The 17,815-nt window shown below is 42.0% G+C and overlaps 1 protein-coding gene across 5 annotated transcripts in view; it reads right to left on the bottom strand.

Moving 5' to 3' along the window:
* dscaml1 (Down syndrome cell adhesion molecule like 1) overlaps window positions 1-17,815 on the bottom strand; it is a 107,178-nt gene that overhangs the window by 14,292 nt on the left and 75,071 nt on the right. For 2 of the 5 annotated variants that reach the window (XM_069148107.1, XM_069148110.1), the window contains 12 exons: window positions 17,364-17,483; window positions 17,007-17,186; window positions 15,295-15,500; window positions 13,728-13,824; window positions 13,427-13,555; window positions 13,030-13,197; window positions 12,684-12,754; window positions 12,213-12,453; window positions 8,537-8,692; window positions 8,292-8,447; window positions 5,192-5,331; window positions 2,049-2,202 (listed from right to left, as the gene is read on the bottom strand). In XM_069148107.1, the coding sequence (XP_069004208.1) occupies window positions 2,049-2,202; window positions 5,192-5,331; window positions 8,292-8,447; window positions 8,537-8,692; window positions 12,213-12,453; window positions 12,684-12,754; window positions 13,030-13,197; window positions 13,427-13,555; window positions 13,728-13,824; window positions 15,295-15,500; window positions 17,007-17,186; window positions 17,364-17,483 (1,818 nt within the window). Of the gene's footprint in view, window positions 1-2,048; window positions 2,203-5,191; window positions 5,332-8,291; window positions 8,448-8,536; window positions 8,693-12,212; window positions 12,454-12,683; window positions 12,755-13,029; window positions 13,198-13,426; window positions 13,556-13,727; window positions 13,825-15,294; window positions 15,501-17,006; window positions 17,187-17,354; window positions 17,484-17,815 lie in introns of all 5 variants that reach the window. The other 3 variants (XM_069148108.1, XM_069148109.1, XM_069148111.1) reach the window with 3 other exon arrangements.

Raw genomic sequence — 17,815 nt, 5'->3', positions numbered from 1 at the left:
CATGGTTGAGGAGTACAAGTACCTGGGTGTCTCCATCGACAACAGACTGAACTGGAAGACCAACATCAACGCTGTCTACAAGAAGGGGATGAGTCGACTCTTTTTCTTGAGGAAACTTCGATCCTTCAATGTGTACAGCGAGATGTTGGAGATGTTCTACCAGTCTGTTGTGGCCAGTGCATTGTACTTCGCTGGGGTCTGCTGGGGGAGCAGCATTGGAGCCGGTGACACCAACAGACTTAACAAACTGGTTAAGAAGGCCGGCTCCATCATTGGCTGCAAACTGGACAGCCTGGAAAAGGTGGTGGAGAGGAGGACGCTGAACAAACTGTTATCCATATTGGATAATCCTGACCACCCTCTCCACCACCTGCTGCAGGGACAGCGGAGCACTTTCTCCAAAAGACTCCTCCAGCTCCGCTGTCACAAGGACAGATACAGGAGATCATTCCTGCCCACTGCAATAAGACTGTACAGTAACTCACCTCTGGCAAAATCCATCACACAACAATAACAGCGTTGTCTGTTTTTCTTGTTTGTTTAAATAAAAAAATAAAAAAAAAATAAAAAAATTTGCACTATTGTTTAGTTAGTTTTAATTTAATTTAATTATTCAATTTTATTTTATTCTACTTTATTGTATATACTGTGCATTTTTATATTTAATATTTTTTACTGTGATTTTACTGCTTTCCTGTATCTATGAATGCTGCTGTAGCGAACAAATTTCCCCTTGGGGATTAATAAAGTAACTACCTACCTACCTACCTACCTACCTGTAAAGTCAAAACAGGCAGTAACACAGAAAGAAAAAGTGATGCTGGATAAACAAGCAGAAAGGGATACGATATATATGGTAAGAGGAAGATGTGGTATATAAAGTGAAAGAACCTTTAAAAAGGTTATTTTTAGTTCATAACTGTCACTAAGAGGCTTGAAGAGCAGCGCTGCTCCAACAGTAGCAGTGTCGTAACAGTTCCTAGAAGAGTGAGAGAGGATTGAAGCAGAAGGAGACAGAACCACAAAAATCTCACCCATCCAACAAAAGCTGATTTGCAGGTAAAAAGACGTTCAGGCGTTTCATATTGCTATTTTGCGAGATCACAAAAGAACATTGCATGACCTGACTACATTCTGCCGTCATCACCTCGGTGGGCTGCATCTCGCCATACTTGACATTGATTACTTTGTGGATGGGTTTGTGTCTGATGTCGGCTCGTTGTCAATTTGGCTGGCAGCCTTTTCCGTTTGAATGGAGAAAAGTATTTGAATGGACTCATTTCGTTGTAGTTTTGTAAACTATTTTTCTTTATCTTCAGGTGGCATTGCTCTCCTGTCCTCTCATGCCCTCTCTCTCTCTCCCATCCTCTCAGAAATGAAGTTATAAGTTTCAACATTTTCATGCGTTTTGTTTCAAGTTAACTTGATTTTTTTTTTTTGTCTGACCAAATTACCTTTTCTCCTCATGTGCTAATGGATTTTATTTTGACTTCTCTTCTGTTTTCTTTTCTTCTCCTACTGTTTAATGGATGACAACAGCCTGCATCAACTTTCTGTCTTTGCTCTGAAAGTCAGAACCATTCAAAAAGTGTTTCCACACTGCAAATAAACCGAACCATAGTTCAGTTTGTTCTGGACCAAGACCACCTCTTTTGGTTTGAGCTTTTAGTCTGGTCCAGACTGTGGTTCGAGGCATTTTCTTACCTTCTATTTTACGACAGACTTAAGTAAGAACTCTAAACATCCAGACAAACGAGTAAACAAGTAAAATTCACCCCAAAATAAAAATCGAACAAATTTGTTTTTGCATTTTAACATGAGGACATTTTTAAATGAACATTGAAATACAGTCACTGAAATGATTACTTGACAAATTTTGCATTGTACGTCTATAAACTTGTCAAACTCAGGACACACAGTTTGAGGGTATCCCCTTTGGCCATTCATGCAGTAGGGAGGTTGAATTCTCTGTAAACTGTAAAAACTTGCTGGAAGTCCGACCTCTCTACTGTCTGTCTTGAATCCTAAATCTCCCTTCAGGGGCTCACCCTTGGCTGCTGGCTCCACAGTGACCTTCTCACTGAAGTTACCCCGGCCCGCAGTGGTTACAGCTGCAGCCCAGATCAGGTACTGCTGCCGGTGGTTAAGGTGGGTGATTCGGTAAAACAGCAGCTCTGGATTGGCTTCGTACTCGCTTGGCAGCTGAGGAAATCCAAACGGGGGAGAAGGTGTTAGTCTGGAAGGACAAATCTGATAGATTGCAAAAATCATTTCACTTTGGTCAAATGCTCTTTCACTTGTATAGTTTTGTAAAAACAATTGGTCATACATACAAGGCACAAAATCGAGCAACGTGCGTCAAAATAAACTGTTTTTGGTTTGGAAACAGGTCTATATATCAAAGAATTTCCTTTTTGTTTTCGTAAACGAGTGTCTCCCAGAAAATCTACATTTTGGGAATGCCAAAGATAGGATCATTTTGCTACTTTTCTGGAGAGGCAGACGTAATGTGAAGGATTAAGTGAACATCATTGTAACGTAAGCCCTATATTTTTGCTTCTGTACTATTTGATGAGATAGAAGGAAGAAAGGTTTTGAGTTATATTCTGAAAAGGCAAAACTTTGTGGAAAGCTGAAGCTGGAGGAAGGGAGGATAGGTGGGTAACATTGGAGGGGAGAGAGAGAGAGAGAGAGAGAGAGAGGATTGGGGGACGTAAAGCCCACTTCCTCTCCTCCTCTGTTATCCTCAGGGAGGGCAAACAGAGATATGAGAGAAAGGAAGACAATGGGGGACAGACAAATGAGTCAGTCAGAGATGTCATACACTAATGAGGCCTATCTACTGCAGGCATCAGCAATGATGGAGAGGAGAGGAAGAGGAGGAGGAAGAAGCAGAGGAAGAAGAGAGGAGAGGAGAGGAGAGGAGAGGAGAGGAGAGGAGAGGAGAGGAGAGGAGAGGAGAGGAGAGGAGAGGAGGGGAGGGGAGGGGGTTGGTGGTTACACAGAAGCAAGTATGAATGCACGCCAATACACATGCATGAATATACTGACACACACTGAGGCACACACATACAGTGGCATACATGACCCTGAGCTGGATGTGTAATTGCAGTGTGTTTAACCCAGCAATGTGTTGGCTGTCTAGAACTGTAGGCATCACTGTCCCCTCAATACACGCACGAACACACATAAACACACTCATACACATATACACAGAACCTCTCTTTGTTTACTCCCTGCGAGTCACTTTTAACCTACCCACCAATTATGCTTGTATATCGTCAACTCCTACTCCTCATCTCCTCCCCAGGTATCCCAATGCCCAAGTACGCAAACACAAACACACAATTCTTCTCATCCCCCTGGTCTCAACTATAAATAGAATATAACAAAGAAAACACAAATTTCACACACACGCACACTGTAAGGTAGCACCTAACATTCACTCTCAGCCCTCACAATCATGTTTGACCTCGCCTTACCGGTTTGACTTAGATTTCTGACTGACGGGCACTAGAGCACAGACGAAGTGAAGACTGCAATACAAGTGTCCAACAGGCTGAAGAGTCGGTAAACATGCCAGACCAGTAAAAAACTGCAGTGTTTGTGAGCTCTGTCCTAGCCTGCTGTGTTGTTATATGCACAACATTTTCTTCTGGGCAAATAGATTCCAGTATTCATGCTGTTTTTCACATTTATGAGCAGGTCGTCATGGAGGAATCCACTAGGCTTTTTATTACTTCACTGTGTTCCCCGTTCATCATCCATTCCTCTTGTCTCCGTCCCCTCTCTATTTTTCTCTGTGACTATTCTTTACCCCACGGCGCCATCCTTCCCTTCTCCTCCTGCCATCACTGTTCATCCATCTCTTCATTTCCCGTGTCTCCACATTTGCCTGTCATGTGTGGGCCCACTCCTCGCTTTTCCCTGCCTCTATCCACTAATAGCCCCCTCCTCCCATGCCCCCCCTGTCCTCCCTCCCTCCCGGTTTTACACCGTCTCTGCATTTCTCACTCTCACGTATATCAATGTCTTCTTCTGCACGTTTGTCTCTATACTCTCCACTGCAAGCAGAGGTGATGAGATGGAGGGATGGAAGGATGGACGTATGGGTGGGTGGGTGGGTAGATGTTGGGAGGGAGGAGTGACAGAGTGTGTGTTGCTGTAACGGATATTAAAATATTCCTCCGGCGTGGAGATACGGTGATCCAGGGAACGATAGAGCGAGATAATGAAAAGAGGAACAAAAGTACTCCCCGCGCGGTGTGTCTGACCCCCCCATCCTTCCTTCCTTCTCTTCAGTCGCACTCATTTACATAGTAATCATCCCAAACTCTGCATGGGGGCTTCAGAGAGAGAAAGAGAGACTGAAAGAGAGAGATAGATGGATAGATAGAGAGAAAGAGTGATTTGTGAATGAGAGAATAAAGTGAAGATGCATGTATATTTCCCATAAGGTATATTTATACGGTGCGTGTGTGTGTATGTGAATATGCAGGCAGGATATATTTCTGCTTTTAAATTCACATTGTCATAAAAACACGAGTTGCATATATGTATGTACCTCTACATGGCTGGTGTGATACATTTATGAATGTATTTATATTTATGTGTGTGTGTGTGTGTGTGTGTGTGTGTGTGTGTGTTTGTGTTTGTGTAAGTGAGACTGTGTGTGTTTGCTCCCAGCTTGTTTTCTGCCTTCACTGATGAACAGATGAGGTTGTCCTGGCAACGTGATGAGACATAGATATGTAAATGAGGCTGGAGGGTGATTTTTGCACGCACACACACTGCAGTATGAGGAGAGCTCATTTCACACACACATCTCACTGGGACTGCAGCACTAGACCACACACACACACACACACACACACACACACACACACACACACACACACACACACACACACACACACACACACACACACACACACACACACACACACACACACACATGCAGGCTAATACACACATGCAGGCACACATTAACAAAAACAGAAATGTAGAGCAACACTATGATTAAGTCAAATTACTTTTAGTTTAGTATTATATAAAATGTACATCAGAGGCTATTTCCTGTTTAAAAAAAAAAGAAAAAGAAAGAGAAAATAATATTGTCCTCCACTTCCTCGTTTTACTCTTTCATTCACTTGTCAATCCTAAAACTCTCGACACCCCTCCTGTAACTCACCGGTTGGCCTGAGCCGGGGCTGGAGCAGTAGATGGTGTACTTGCGGATGATTCCATTTGGCTTATGAGGGGGTAACCACGACACTACGACACTGCTGGCAGAGGAGGGCACAGCTTTGATGCCAGCTGGGGGTCCAGGGTCTGAATCGTAAAGGGGAGAAAAGAAAGAGATGGAGGGGAGAGTAAAATATGTTAGCCAGTTATATTTTGTTGTGTTTACAACAAACAGAAGCACAATTTCATTGATATCTTTATTCTTAGTAGTAAAGTGAATATCTTTAGGTTTTGGACAGTTGTTTTGGAACAGCAAGCAATCTGAATAGTTTGGCCTTGGGAAATAGCAAAAGGAATACTTCACATGTGTCTGGCATTCAATAAACCAAACATCAAGAATGAAAAAAATAATTGGCAGACAATGACAGAAAATATTTTTTTCTTGCAGCCCTAGTGTGCATAGTATTCGTCAGGCACAAATAACCAGCCCCCTGTGCTCTTTTATAATTACTACTCATTGTGTATTGCTTACTTTACAAAAAGCATTTACTTTCATTGCTAACTGCTGTTAAAGGAGCATGGTCTAGGATTTAATGGGATCTAGCGGTGAGGTTGCAGATTGCAACCAACTGAACAACCCTTGTCAAACCAAGCATGTCGGATGTCTGTGAATCTTGCAAAAGTTGTGAAAGGCCCTCTCTTGCCCCGTAGAAACATGGTGGTGCAACATGGCAGGGTCCGTGGAGAGGGACCTGCTTCCTATGTAGATATAAAGAGCTCATTCTAAGATTACAAAAACACATATAGCCCTCTGACTTCTACACAGTGGCCCTTTAACTGCCTTTAAAGTGAGTTACTTCAATTTAACTGCAATTAACTTAGGTTATCAGTATTCTACGTTAAGTTACATTGTGACTCAAAGTGCATGTTACTGCAGCTATTGATCTACTGGCGCTTCTTGGTTTATTTTGATATTTCCTATATGCTCATGTCATGGGTACAGTCACAGGTATTTCAGGATGAAGGAGATTATGATGATTATGAGTACATATACCGTGGAAGGTTAGAACATCCTGGTAGAGTTAGATAACAGACTGAACATTAACATAAATGGTGTCTCTTGGATCTCTATGCTGTTCTTTTCTCTCTGCTCACTCCTCACACCAACTGTACAGTCACAGGTATTTCAGGATGAAGGAGATTATGATGATTATGAGTACATATACCGTGGAAGGTTAGAACATCCTGGTAGAGTTAGATAACAGACTGAACATTAACATAAATGGTGTCTCTTGGATCTCTATGCTGTTCTTTTCTCTCTGCTCACTCCTCACACCAACTGGTGGAGGCAGATGGCTGCCCACCTCTGAGCCTGGTTCTGTCGGAGGTTTTCTTCCTGTTAAAAGCACGTTTTTTTCTTCTGGCTTTTGGGAGTAACGCATTACAGCTAGGCGTCGGTAAAAACAGGGGAGGAACAGAAGGAAGAACGAAAGTCGTACTATCGATGTACTCATCGATTTTGGAGATTAAAATGACTGTTCGAATACTCAAAATTCGTGACCCATCCGTACCATAGACTCCAATTCAACTTCTCTCAGGAAATATAAACCTCTTTTTTCACAAGTGAATTTGGTGTCGTTTGCTGTATGTTTTGGGTGCGTGTCTGTAAAATTGGGTGCAGTCAGGTTTCTGCTATCAGATGTAGTGTCCTCAAGTTTCCAATCAGATTGAGTTAGATTCACCGCTTGCTCCTCCCCAGCTCATCCAAATATGGTCACCCTTGGCTATAAAATAGCAAGATGGCGACAGCCAGAATCTGAATTTGAGTATTCATAACAGCCGTACACAAACCATTGGCCCTGTTATGCCCTATTATAAATACAATTTAATTTAATTGGATGTAGTGTGATAAACAAAAAAAAATCTACATATTAACACATATGCATGCATGTAAACCAAATGCGTGTACACATTCAAAGGCACCAAATGCTTTGGCCTCCTGGGGGTGAGGGCGTTCCAAAAAAAAACAAACAGGAAAAAGAGCTGAAAAAAAAAGAGTCCATGTCTTCATCATTCTTATGCTTACTGTCTGCTGCATTTGGGAATCTTTGAGACAGAGGCAGAACGGCAGGCTGAGAATTGGCTGTTTGCACAATTCCACTGCAAACAGTTTTCCATGTGCTGTAGACAGAACCGAGGGCAAGGCAAAGGGTGAGACTAAGAGAGACAGGGAACGCTGAACGTTTGTGAAGAGGCTGCCCCTGGACACAGTGTCAACCCGCATCAGGGAGAAAAAGACACACTCAGTTTGCCCCTGATAAACGCACACACATGCATACTCAGACTAGCACAATACACATATTTGAAGAGCTATTGCAGTGAGGGCAACTCATAAAATGGAGATATAGTGAGGAATGGAGAATAAAAGCCTTTTTTGAATTGACACTTCTTAGAACACCCCCCCCCCCCCACACACACACACACACCCCTCCCACCTCCGCCCTGCACTCCCTCTCTCCCTCATTTTCTCCATCTCTAGACGCCTGCCTCCTCCTCTGCTTGGCCCCAGGGAGGGAGAGGAGAGGCGGATACGGATGTAATCCACAGCCCGCCAGTGTAAGCACAAAATTAATTCTCACTAAGCCACAAAGAATTAATCCCTCTCCTTGTGCTGGGTGCTGAGCAAGACTTGCACACAAACAATAGTGCGTGTGCGCACACACTCACACCAACGCAAAGACATGTACACATGCAAACACACACTTAACCCCCAACCACACACACACCCAGACACACTTCCACATATTCACACGCAAAGACCAACACCCTTAGGGTCCTTAAGCACACACAGACTTTTTGGCTTCTTAATTCTCATTAGCACTAGTAATGGCACATCAGAGCACAAAGAGGTTTTAATCAGCAACCTCAGCCTTACAAAGACCCCCTCTACCCCTGCTGGCTCCCTGCCTCCCACACTGCTCTCAAAACTAAGAAGAAAACCTTTAAACCTGCCCTAAAGATGTGATCAAAGCAAATGACATATTATTGTAGGTCATTTCATTATTTAGTTTATCCCTGTGGAAAGAGACACATAAATACGAACTCACAGTCTTCGCGGGTTTGGATATAAAGGACGTTGCTCCGGACGCCGTCCCCAGCCTGGGTGTAGGCCAGCACCTGGATGCTGTAGTTGGTGAACTTCTCCAGGTCTCTGAGCTCCACCTGCTCTTTGGTGGTAGTGATGTTTTGCATCTCACCCCACTCTGAGACAGAAAGAAAAAGAGGAGGTCAAAATGAGGACTGAGTCATTTAATAATCACAATTTAACCTGAAGTTGGGATGACAGACATACTCAACACACCTCCGTCCGGGAAGACGGCCCAAAACACGACACGATATCCCTTCAACACGCCGTGCAGTGTCAGTCTCGGAGGCTCGGCCCATGTGATCACTGCCTCGTCAGATGTTACAGAGATGGCTCGCACATTCTGAGGAGGCTGACTAGGCACTGAGGACAAAGAGGGAGAGAAGAGAAAAAGGTCAAACAAGTTATCTAACCACATGTATTTCATAGTTTAATTCAGCAGTAAAGGTCTGTTCATTGAAGGGTGAAAAACAATCACGACTTGTTTGATGACAACATAAATAGATAAACTGGAGAAAATCATATGAATTAATTAACCGGTTTCCTGGATGGTTGGAAAATGTCTTATTCCATGTTGTGATCTGGCACTGCAGTAGGTCAGCGATGTTTCATTTTTTTAATGGACTTGACAGTTGGAAATATCATTTTCACTGTCTGGCAGTATATATTCTTTATGAGCTTATTCAAACTCTTTGATGTGATAGTCAAACTCAAGATGGCATGATTATTTTAGGACTGCATCATTGCATGCATTGAATTGAAATAGTGTGGTTGTCTTTTACATTTGGATTTTAGATTCCTTTTGCCTCAAATTCAACCATATTTGGATACATTGGGATCTTTACTAGGATTCAGAGTGAAGTTCTTTGGGTTTAACCCTTTAAGCCCTAGAGGCCCCCAATTGGTTGCCAGGGAGAAGACTTAGCAAAACTATTATTAAAATATGGACATATATACTGATATTTACACATCTGAACAAATCTCACAAGTGTTCCCTTTATTATTAAAAATATTTTTTGTATAATTTTGTATTGTGGTTGCAGAGATATACTCATTTTATTATGGGTATGCAATTTTCGAGCAGAGGCCTAAAAAATAGGTCTGTTTTTAAAAGGTTAAACAGTGTACAGCTGCACACTGTGAGTTCACAGTGGCCCATCGCCTGAGCTTAATCATTAAGCAGGATTGAAAATGAGCTTTTTCCCCCCACTAACACTTTGGTTAACATTGTCTCTTCCAAATTAGGACTGTGTTGGATAGCTGATAAATAAATAAAATCATAAAACTTTCTGAAACTCTAAAAGGCTTTTCCATATCAAATCTGAAGTGAGTAAACAGGCAATAGATAAAAAGCCCATGACATGTGTCTAGCCTGATGTATAGGACCATCTCTCTTTCTATGTACAAGCCTCCCTCTGTCCCCGTCGGTCCAGGTGTCTTCTCTATTGGCTGCCACTGACCACTAGTCATTGAGGCTTTGAATAGCACCCACTGTTGAAGATGAACAGAAGTGAACTTGTGAGAGAAGGAAGGGGCAGGAAGAGAGGAAGAGAGCTGACTGAAAGACAGAGAGCAATGAAAGAGAAAGTTTGGGCCAAGTCCACCAGGGAATTTCTCTGCAGCTGGTGAAGAGAGAGGAGGAGGGGAGAAGGACGGAGGAAGGGAGGGAAAAGAGAAAGGAGGATTAGAAAACAAAAACAGGGTTTGCATGAATAAACCTTAGGTTCCAAGTCTAAATAATGAGAAGGCAACAAGACATAATCCTGTTTCCCTCTTCATACCTTTACCAGAAGCAAAATAAAGATGAGAATGTGAGCAAAAAGGTGCGTGGGCTCAAGTGCCCCCAACTTGTCTGTTTGAGAGCTTATGTGGGGTTCAACAGATAAATCAAAAACAATCTGTAAAAGAAAGTTATAAATAACGGCATAGATTTGGAGAAAACATGTTGATTATAGGAATATAATGAAAGGCAGTTTTGGATTAGGGCTATAGGGAGGAGGAGATAGGGATGAGGGGTAGAAGAGGAAGAGAGTTAAAAGCGAGGGGAGCAAGGGAAGGGCAGAAAAAGATGAAAAGAGGGAGCAGAGAGACAATGCGCTCAGCTGTGGATAATTACAGCAGGAAGCTAGCAGAGGGAAAGAGAGAGAGAGACAGACAGAGAGACAAGCTAATTATAATTATTTTTAGTATGCTTGTTGTTATCACTATTATCATAATGGCCATCAATATCACTGTCGCCACGGTGACAGCCACAGGAAAGAACTGGAGGGCTCTGTCTCCTCTGGACCAATTGGGCTCAGCCAACTGTTCACTGGGTGGACAAGTATGTATGTGACGCGCGCGTGTGTGTGTGTGTGTGTGTGTGTGTGTGTGTGTGTGTGTGTGTGTGTGTGTGTGTGTGTGTGTGTGTGTGTGTGTATTCATGTATATGTGATAGAAAAACATTAGGCAAATGTAGATGCATATGATAGAGATTGAGAGAGATAGCATGTATTAACAAAATGTCTGTCTGCATGTAGCATACAGATCAATTGGTCAACACTAAATAATGAAGAGTGAGAAAGGAAGAATATGAGAGCATAATAAGAACAATATTTAAAAGTGTACTTATGATTTTTTTTTTTTAAATGACTTTCCCTTTTCAATTTTTTTTCTTAGGAATATATTTCGATGTTTGTATGTTAACAGCTGTAAGCTTGTTTTTGGTGTTTTCTGCTCCTTAGTGGTCAAAAGTCAATGAATGCAGCTTGCTTAGAAAATATTGCTTTTCAATAAATAAATAACAGGAAAAGCTGAGTGGCCCTGTAAATTACTGCCTTTGGAAAACAAGTCAGATCCACAAACAAACTCTATTAAATCCATAGGTTCATTGTACTACTCTTTTATGCCAGCCACTTCCATCTCACCCTACAGATACATTAAACCTCGCATACGGTATACTTTGACTTTATATTGTACTATTTTTGGTGATGGTTGGAGGATTTTTATGATGTTTAAAAAATGTCAACAGTTCCTTTTTGCATTGTAAATTATGGATCAAGGAAGTGAAATTTTTTAATATTTCCACCAGGGAGTATTTTTTTTTTTTTTTTGGCCCTTTGGTTCCATTGAAAAATAAATCTAAATTTTCTTTTACAGATTTTTATTACATTTGGAAGAAGGTCATTTTTAAGAACAGGAGATTAGTTATTGGTTCAGGTCTGGATAGATGTGTATTCAGGATGAGCTTCTTTTAAAATATTTCTCATTAATTGTTGGAATGTTTGTTGAAAATGCTTTTGTTTGTTTTCGACTACTGCGTGCATATTCATAAATGACTTCATAAAAGGCACATTCCTCCCAAGAAAATGTTGTGCAGTGTGAGAGGAGGTTTTTTTCTTCCTAACTGCTTTGGAATTTCATTCACTAATTCATCCATTCACCCACACAGCATAAACACGTCTACCCCCTAGCAATCAGAATACATGGCAGTATGTCCACATTTCTCATAGTACAGAGTTCACTCAGTGCAGCTGAAAGGGTGTCTATGAGACTGTGTGTATCCTTGGTATTAGTAAGAAGTTTCGGATTCCAGCAGCCAGCATTCATTCTTGTTGAGTGAACAAAGAGAATGTAGTAATTTTAGGTTACAAAGCATGGCATGATTTGACAGAGATCAGACGCTGGGGAAGCCAAAAGAACAATGGCAAGAGAAAAAGTCCAGTAACTGTGGATCAAACTGACAGTTTACTCTTATGCTGCTCATATTGCACCCTGCTCTTTAACTTGTTCCCTCATTGCTGCTGGTCACTAAAGTAGCCAATGTTTACATTAATAAACAGACCAAAACGCAATCAAATCGCTGTACATACATGCATGTTGTATGTGCTCATGTGATCCTCACCATCTTCCAGTGTTGTAGCATTGATCTCTGAGCTAGAGGGCCCTGTGCCGGCTCTGTTGAAAGCCTGGACAACCACACCATACTGGGCAAACTTCTTCAGGTTGTCCAGGGTGTAGACCTCACTGTCTCCAGTGGCCTTCATCTCCACAATGCTGTACTGGCCATTGCTGCCTGGGCCGTTCTCTCTGTAACCAATCTGGTAACCCCGGATCACCCCGTTCTGCAGCTCCTTCCTTGGAGCCTAAGGGATGACATAAGAAAAGACCATAGTCACATGAGACTTATCTATTCATATTCCTATAGTGCTTAATGAATTCGGTGCGTCAACACATTTAACACATTGACAAAAAAAAAAAAACGGGTTACTTTGCATCAAAGCGTGACACAGTCATTAAGGCAAGGATAATCTACAAACAAATCTTTCAAGGAACTACTTAGCTGTTAAGGAGGCTAATACTTATAATGCTTTACCTTCCAGGTGACTCTGATACTCTGAGAGGTGACTGGTTGCAGGATCACATCCATCGGAGGACCATCAGGCTCTACAGGGCGAGAGACAGGGAGGTTGAGCGAAGGCATTTTGAACATTCTGCAGTTTTCATGTTTCCATTAAGTCTCATTTTCTAAAATATTCTGGACTGCAAGTACAAAAGATGTTTTTTTTGTTGAGAGTTTTGCGTTTCATGGAGATAGATTTAATACAAAAATGCTTTTTCAAGGACAGCACAGATGCAGAAGCTACATGCTTATACAATAAGTGCAAGTTCAATGTTTCTTGAAATTCATGAGTAAAAAGCAGTGCTGTCAAGAGACTTACGTGCTTCCTCTGTGCTGATGGTGAGTTCCTTACTGGCCTCACTCTTGCCTATAGAATTGTAGGAGTACATGCGGATGCTGTAGACAGAGGCAGGGTGAAGGTCCACTATGTTGGCTTGATTGTTGGTGGGAGAGATATTTCGAGTGGCATGTTTCAGTTCCCAGGAGTCTGATAAAACAGAAGAGTTTTTTGTGTTTTCATTATTTTTCATCTTCTCAAACCACTTTTAATACATTTATAAATTCATATATTCAGACTATTAGTCATCTTGTTTTTCTTGAAAAATGTTACATTCTTTATTTCGACATTGACTGCCCCAATATTATTTTATTATCAGAGTTTATTTTCCTATCTTCATTTTGGGTGCACTGAAGAACATGCTACTCCTTTAACGTACCTGTCTTGTTCTTATATTCAATATCGTAAGAGGTAATGACACTGTTTCCGTCAAATCTCTGTGTCCACCTGAGATTCATACTACGATCTTTCACTTCTCGGACCTCCAACTCTGGAGGGTCTGGAGGCTCTGAGGATTCAAACGACAGAAAGTGAACAAAAGGAAGCAAGAAAAAGGAGGACTAGTAGCACCAAAAGAGAAACAATTTTCGATGTAAAGAGGAAGGAGCAGGTTTTTGTAGCTTTTATCAATTTAAAAAGGGAGATGGAATGGGTACATGCATTTCCACACGAATAGCTACCTTGCACAGTGAGCTGGATAAGGCCTCGTCCTTCTCCATAAGAGTTGATGGCATGACAGGAGAAGAAGACGGAATCCTCACGCTCTGCTGGCTTTAGCTGAAGTGAGAAAGGTAGAAAGAGAAATGTCAGAGACAAACAGCTCTATCTTTGTGCTGTCAAAATGTGAAAAGCACAGTTTTGAGATGGCGAATTTCCTTGGTTAGAGTTTTTCCTCGACCATGCCTGTTTGCTATTTAGATAACTGCATTGTAAGGAGAGGTGCAGTAGAGGAGTGCACCTCGTCCGACACACTCTGTGCTACTTCTGTTACTTCAGCAGGTGAAGGTGTATCCCCATAGACCTTTGCAAAATCAGACAAACTCCATTCAAACATCTACTGCTTTTACTTTAAATACATACATTCTTTAACTGGCAGATACAACTAAATGGTCTGGCCATGCTCCATAGAGGATTGTTTCCTGTCATTGAATCTTAATTTGCGTAGACCTCGTGATATTTTTTAAACTATTGGAGCAGCCTTTAACCAATAGGCATGTATGTTGTGTGCCAAAATTCACCAAACTGAAATCAAAGACCCTTCATGAATGTGAGCCAAACTCAATGCAATGTTGGTAAAAGACCATTGCAGACTTAAAAAACAGACATTAGGCATTGTTCTTGCTCTTGCTTGAATTCCTTAGTATTTGCTAGGATTACTGTTTTTTGTATTGCCTCATCGAGCTCTACCACCACCGCTATTGTTGGAACAACATTTAGAAAGAAAGGTTTGTGACTTCCACGTCATCGCACTTAGCTTCCCCCACTGTTTGCCGATTAGTCTGGCTTCCAAAGTGGCGGAAACGGGGTTTCCAGACGATAATCACAGCAAAGACTGAAACAGTGAGATGTAGGCGGGCTGAGCCAGGCTAAACATACCAAGAGTAATGTTTTAGCAGCCATAGTTGCTTTCACACACTATGGATGCCTTTCTTTTTGGATGATTAACTAGCTATGCAAATTTTGATGGCAATAGGCACATGTTCCATTTCAAGTCTGACATTTTTGCTGGGCTAATTGTCAAACATACGGTTACGGGGACCAAACCCACAGGAGTTACTTGAATAAACCCTGAGTTACATACACACACAAGCTTCTGTGCCCCAGTAAAGGTCTAAACAGTTGGTTATGAGTGAGATAATGAGCTCCTCAGAACTCAGTGGCAGCGAAGTTGACCTGACTCCTCTTTCCATCACTGAACTCCTTCAGTATTATTTGTTAGCATCCAGACACACTCTTTCCTTTGATTTCGGCAAATGTAGCTTCCCACTTTTGAATGCAACGCATCATGACTTTTTCTTGATCTCACTCTTTTTCTACAAACCTTAGCTGATGAAAGTACACAAGTTGGCACAACACAGCGGAGATCGGTTTGCACGGTCAGAGCCCAAACAGACAAATAAGTTAAGTAAAACAAAAACAAAAAATGAAGTGAGAAAATTGGAAGCTATTCGTTAACTGAGCAAGAGTCACAGACATTGATGTCTGATTTCATCAACTAGATGCTCTACCATATATGTGTTTTTTTACCTTGAGTGTAGACAACACCTCGTCGGTCTTTTCATTGGGACTGGTGGTAATGGAGTATCGGGGGTTGCGGTCAGGGTCAATGACCGTGTCGCCTCTTTCCCAGCGGATGATGATGGGCCATTCTCCCCTGGCTGTGCAGTTCAGCTCCTTCACATGACCCTTCTTAGCCATGGTAGTGTTGGGGTGACTGGTGATCATCGCGGGGACTGGAAGGAGAAAGGAAATGGAGTGTGAGATGAAGAGAAGGTGAGGACAAATGGGGTGAAGCAGGGACAAATGGTAACAGTAAACAGATTGATGAGAGAGATGTGAGATGACAGAGGGAGATAAAAAAAAAACAATAAAAAATAAAAAAAATAAGGGAAAGAAAATCAAGTGGATTATAAGCAGGGTTTAAGTGGAAAGGGAGAAAAAAGTGAAAGATTTGAGAGGAGAAGGGTGGGATAACTGGCAGTTAAAAAGGCGCAGTTCAGAGTAGCCAAGTTCCATTGCAGTCGAGTAATGAAGAGATGTGGTCAATGAGGTAAAGTCAATAAACCTCCTTTCTCATTCTCCAATAGTTAACATTGGGGTCTAGGTGAATGAAGAGGCAAAAACGATACACTCTACCTTTCTTGTACACTCTATACACACAAAATCCCTCACACACTCAATCTTCTCTGTCCAACACAGACTCATTTGCACACACACACACACACACACACACACACACACACACACACACACACACACACACACACACACACACACACACACACACACAGTATCGATCTGAGGAGGGTTCTGCTGTTTTGTTTTCATCACTTATTCATCTCACCCTCCCTCTTTTCCTCTTTTCCTCTTTTCCTCCCTCTCCGCTGAGCGAAACAGACAGAATTGAGGGAGGCAGAGGAGAGGAACGGTTCAATCAATAACACTAACACCAGAAGGAGAGAGAGAGAGAGAGAAGGGGGCAACCCTGTGATAGAAAAACATGGTGAAACTAGTAGAAACATCTATGTGCACCTTGTTACATATGTCTGTGTAAACGTGTCAAAAGTTGACAGAAATGAAACCCTAACAACTCTCCAGCGATTACAGCTTTTTTGTAAGGTCAATGTACTGCATGCTACATGATACATTGGTCTCACATGATGTTTTACTTGATGTTGACAGTATGTGTGTGTGTGTGTGTGTGTGTGTGTGTGTGTGTGTGTGTGTGTGTGTGTGTGTGTGTGTGTGTGTGTGTGTGTGTGTTTGCATACATATTTCCCCTATGCATTTCCATATTGCATTACACGGGGTGTTTCTGACAGTGAGGGCAGGATGGGAGATTGATTGCAGATAATGATTAAGCTCAAAGTCTTTTTGATTTTCTGTAGACAGATCCCAGGAGTCAAAAGATCAATTGCTCAGTTGCTCACTTTCTCTCTGCTGATCACAGATGCACACACACCCTTCTCCGTCTCGCTGTTCTTTATGGTCTCGCTCTTATGTCCATGGTCACCTTTGCTCCAGCAATCTATCACCGTGCATGTATGTGTGCGTATGTTCGTGCCCACAGGGAGAGTATTGAGAGCTGGCTCATTGGTTTGACACAGTAAGTGAGTGTGCGTGCATGAAGACTGATAAAGCAGGAGCAGTGGAGCATCCCAGATGGCCTCACTGCAGTCATCTATGCAGTGAAAAGCTCATACCCTGCTACATTAGCCCGTGTGAATTTGTATACTCACTCTTAACCGTGAGGACCATGCTCTTGCTGATGTCTGAGCCCACCCCATTGGAGGCCTGACAGAGGTAGAAGCCACGATCCTCTTCCAGGACATGTCTGATGAGCAGAGAGCCGTTATTCATGATCTGAATACGGCCCGTCAGAGGCACAGTGTGGTACTGCTGTGGGTTCCCAATACCCGCTAGACAGGAAGAGAGAGCCAGCAAAGGGACAGGTGATTATGATACAGTAACCTGCCAACATATGCATTCAGGATCATTTACTTTGGACAGTATGGACCAATGAATTTGAGAGAAGGCAGAGAAAAGCTGACAGACATACATAAAGCATTAAAAAGTGGGTCATGTACCTAGCGTACCCTTGGCATGTTTCCACATGACCTTAGGAGGAGGGTATCCATCAACAGAACAGTTTAAGATTCCTGCCTTGCCATAGATCCCATCCTGGTTGTTGGGCTGCACCACAAACCGAGGAGGCACTGGAGGGAGATGAAAGCACAGGTGAACAAAAACACAAAATAAAACTACATTAAAGTATTAGGTTGTTATCTCTGTCGTACATGTAACATTCATGTTGTAGCTGGTGTATTGTTAATTATATCTAATTTATATATATTAGGTTTTTTTTTACTATTCTCTAAGTTGAGAGGGGAAGTGGCCCCAGAAGGAGTTCAATAAGGCGTGGCAAGCCCAATACACAGAAATTAAAAATTATCCTTTTTTTAAAAGCACTGTTACTTATTATTTAATGAACAATAATAGTGGCAAAGGAGTAAATGTACTGCACTGCTTTGTTAACAATACAGTTGTT

Source organism: Embiotoca jacksoni, unplaced genomic scaffold, assembly GCF_022577435.1.
Source record: "Embiotoca jacksoni isolate LCO1_2020_lvr unplaced genomic scaffold, fEmbJac1.0.p SCAF_14, whole genome shotgun sequence".
Classification (NCBI taxonomy): domain Eukaryota; kingdom Metazoa; phylum Chordata; class Actinopteri; family Embiotocidae; genus Embiotoca; species Embiotoca jacksoni.
This window is presented reverse-complemented; position numbering and strand designations above follow the sequence as displayed.